We start from the raw sequence: 2,082 nt of genomic DNA, 5'->3' as shown, positions 1-2,082 counted from the left end.
GGGCTGGCAATGAGAACAGAAGGAGGCACGCACACCTTCGGAACGTGCTGCACCCATCCTCCTGGTGCTTAGGTAGAGCCAGGGTGGACATTAGCAGGGATCCCTGACATCCACATGGAAGCAGGGAGCTTGGAAAATTGAATGCCACCATAGGCCAGGCTGGAATCTGAATGAGACCAAGGACGAGGATGGAGTTTCAGAAGCCAGGGGGAGCTCACAGCCCGCAGAGGATGAGGGCAGAAGCGCACCCCCTGCCAGGGAGGGCTGGCCTTGCTGTGTCCACCACAGAAATGACGTAATAACTAGATTCAGAATCTGGGAGTCAGGAAGTCAGCTGATCACTTACTGAATCTGGGGCTAGGACAAGTTTCAAGACGTGCAGAGGGAGACCATGCCAATGGCACAGCTCAGGAACACGCTCAGGTGGACACCAGGGTGTCAGAGCCAGGTGTCAGGGGATGCCGAAACATTGTCCATCAGCCACTCAGAACACAGCCGTTTCCCGCACCCAGGGCCTGGCACACACGCCCAAGTCAAGTGAATCTGAGGCAATGGCCCTTTGAGGCCAGGGTGAGCACCCAGGAGAGCTGCGTAGCTGGCAGCTGTCGGTGGTGAGCAGCGTGTCAGCAAAGGTCCCTGGCGTGCCTCCAGCCCGTGACCGTGCGCCTGCGGCCCCTCCCCTCCTGCCTCCCCTCCTCTCTCCAGCCGTCCCTGCCCAGCGCCATGCCAGCCCACTGGAATGGAAACCTCTCCGCAGCGCCCGTGTGGGGCTTCGTGCTGGAGGGCTTCCGGGGCGGGCTGGAGACCCAGGCCCTGCTCTTCGCCGTCTTCCTGGCCCTGTACCTGGTGACCGTGCTGGGCAACCTCACCATGATCGTGCTCATCACCCTGGACGCCCGCCTGCACTCCCCCATGTACTTCTTCCTCAAGAACCTGTCCTTCCTCGACCTCTGCTACTCCTCCGCCATCGCCCCCAACGCCATCGCCAACTTCTTCTCCTCCTCCAAGGCCATCAGCTTCGCCGGCTGCGCCACGCAGCTCTTCTTTTTCTCACTGTTGGCAACTACAGAGGCTTTTCTCTTGGCTGTGATGGCCTATGACCGCTTCATGGCCATCTGCAGCCCGCTGCGGTACCCTGTGGCCATGGGCCCAGCCACCTGTGCCCGCCTGGTGCTGGGCGCCTACTGTGCAGGCTGCCTCAACTCCATGGTACAGACCAGCCTCACCTTCCGCCTGCCCCTCTGCAGGTCCAACCACATCGACCACTTCTTCTGCGATGTGCCGCCCCTGCTCCAGCTCTCCTGCACCAGCACGGCGCTCAATGAGCTGCTTCTCTTCGGCCTCTGTGGCTTCATCATCGTGAGCACCACCTTAGCCGTCCTGGTCTCCTACGGCTACATCGCGGTGACCATCCTCAGGATGCGCTCGGGCTCAAGTAGGCACAAGGTCTTCTCCACCTGCGGCTCCCACTTAACAGCCGTGTCCCTCTTTTACGGGACAGTGTTTGTCATGTACGCCCAGCCAGGGGCAGTGGCATCCATGGAGCAGGGCAAGGTGGTCTCCATCTTCTATACCCTGGTCATCCCGATGCTCAACCCGCTCATTTACAGCCTGCGGAACAAGGACGTGAAGGATGCCCTGCGGAGGCTGGGACAGAGACGCACAGCCTGATGGAGGAGACTGGGACAGACACACGGCCTGATGAAGGGTAGCTGGTTAGGCGGTGCCCTGGGCTGTAGGAAAGGACTCTGCATAAGGAATTGAAAAGTGAGAAGCTCCCAGCCTTCCCTGCCTGAAAATGAATTCATTTCTCTAACCCTTCAGTCCTTATCCAAGGCATTTCACAGACAGGCATTTCCCAGTGTGAGATCCAAGGATGCATGCTGAATCTACATCCAGTTCTAAAGCCTGGGAGAGAAAGGCCCCAGTCATGCAAAAAGCTAGGCACAGCTCCTGCCACTGGTGTCATACCTCTTGGGAAATTCTGTGAATTTAGTTGAAATATTTGTAATCTTGGTCAAACTTGGCAGAAAAAGTTTATATCCCACTATCCCTCCACCCAGGTGTACAACCTTGCTATTC

The 2,082-nt window shown here is 58.1% G+C and overlaps 1 protein-coding gene across 1 annotated transcript; it reads left to right on the top strand.

The window, feature by feature from the left end:
* Window positions 1-723: 723 nt before the first annotated feature.
* On the top strand, window positions 724-1,671 carry LOC138816571 (olfactory receptor 9S13-like). Its single transcript, XM_070006449.1, has one exon. The coding sequence runs from the start codon at window positions 724-726 to the stop codon at window positions 1,669-1,671; it is 948 nt and encodes a 315-aa protein (XP_069862550.1).
* The last annotated feature ends 411 nt before the right edge of the window (window positions 1,672-2,082 follow it).

Source organism: Dipodomys merriami, unplaced genomic scaffold (genome assembly GCF_024711535.1).
Source record: "Dipodomys merriami isolate MVZ:Mamm:240054 unplaced genomic scaffold, mDipMer1.0.p SCAF_1, whole genome shotgun sequence".
NCBI lineage: Eukaryota > Metazoa > Chordata > Mammalia > Rodentia > Heteromyidae > Dipodomys > Dipodomys merriami.
Note: the sequence above shows the minus strand (reverse complement) of the source record. Positions and strands in the feature narration are given on the sequence as shown.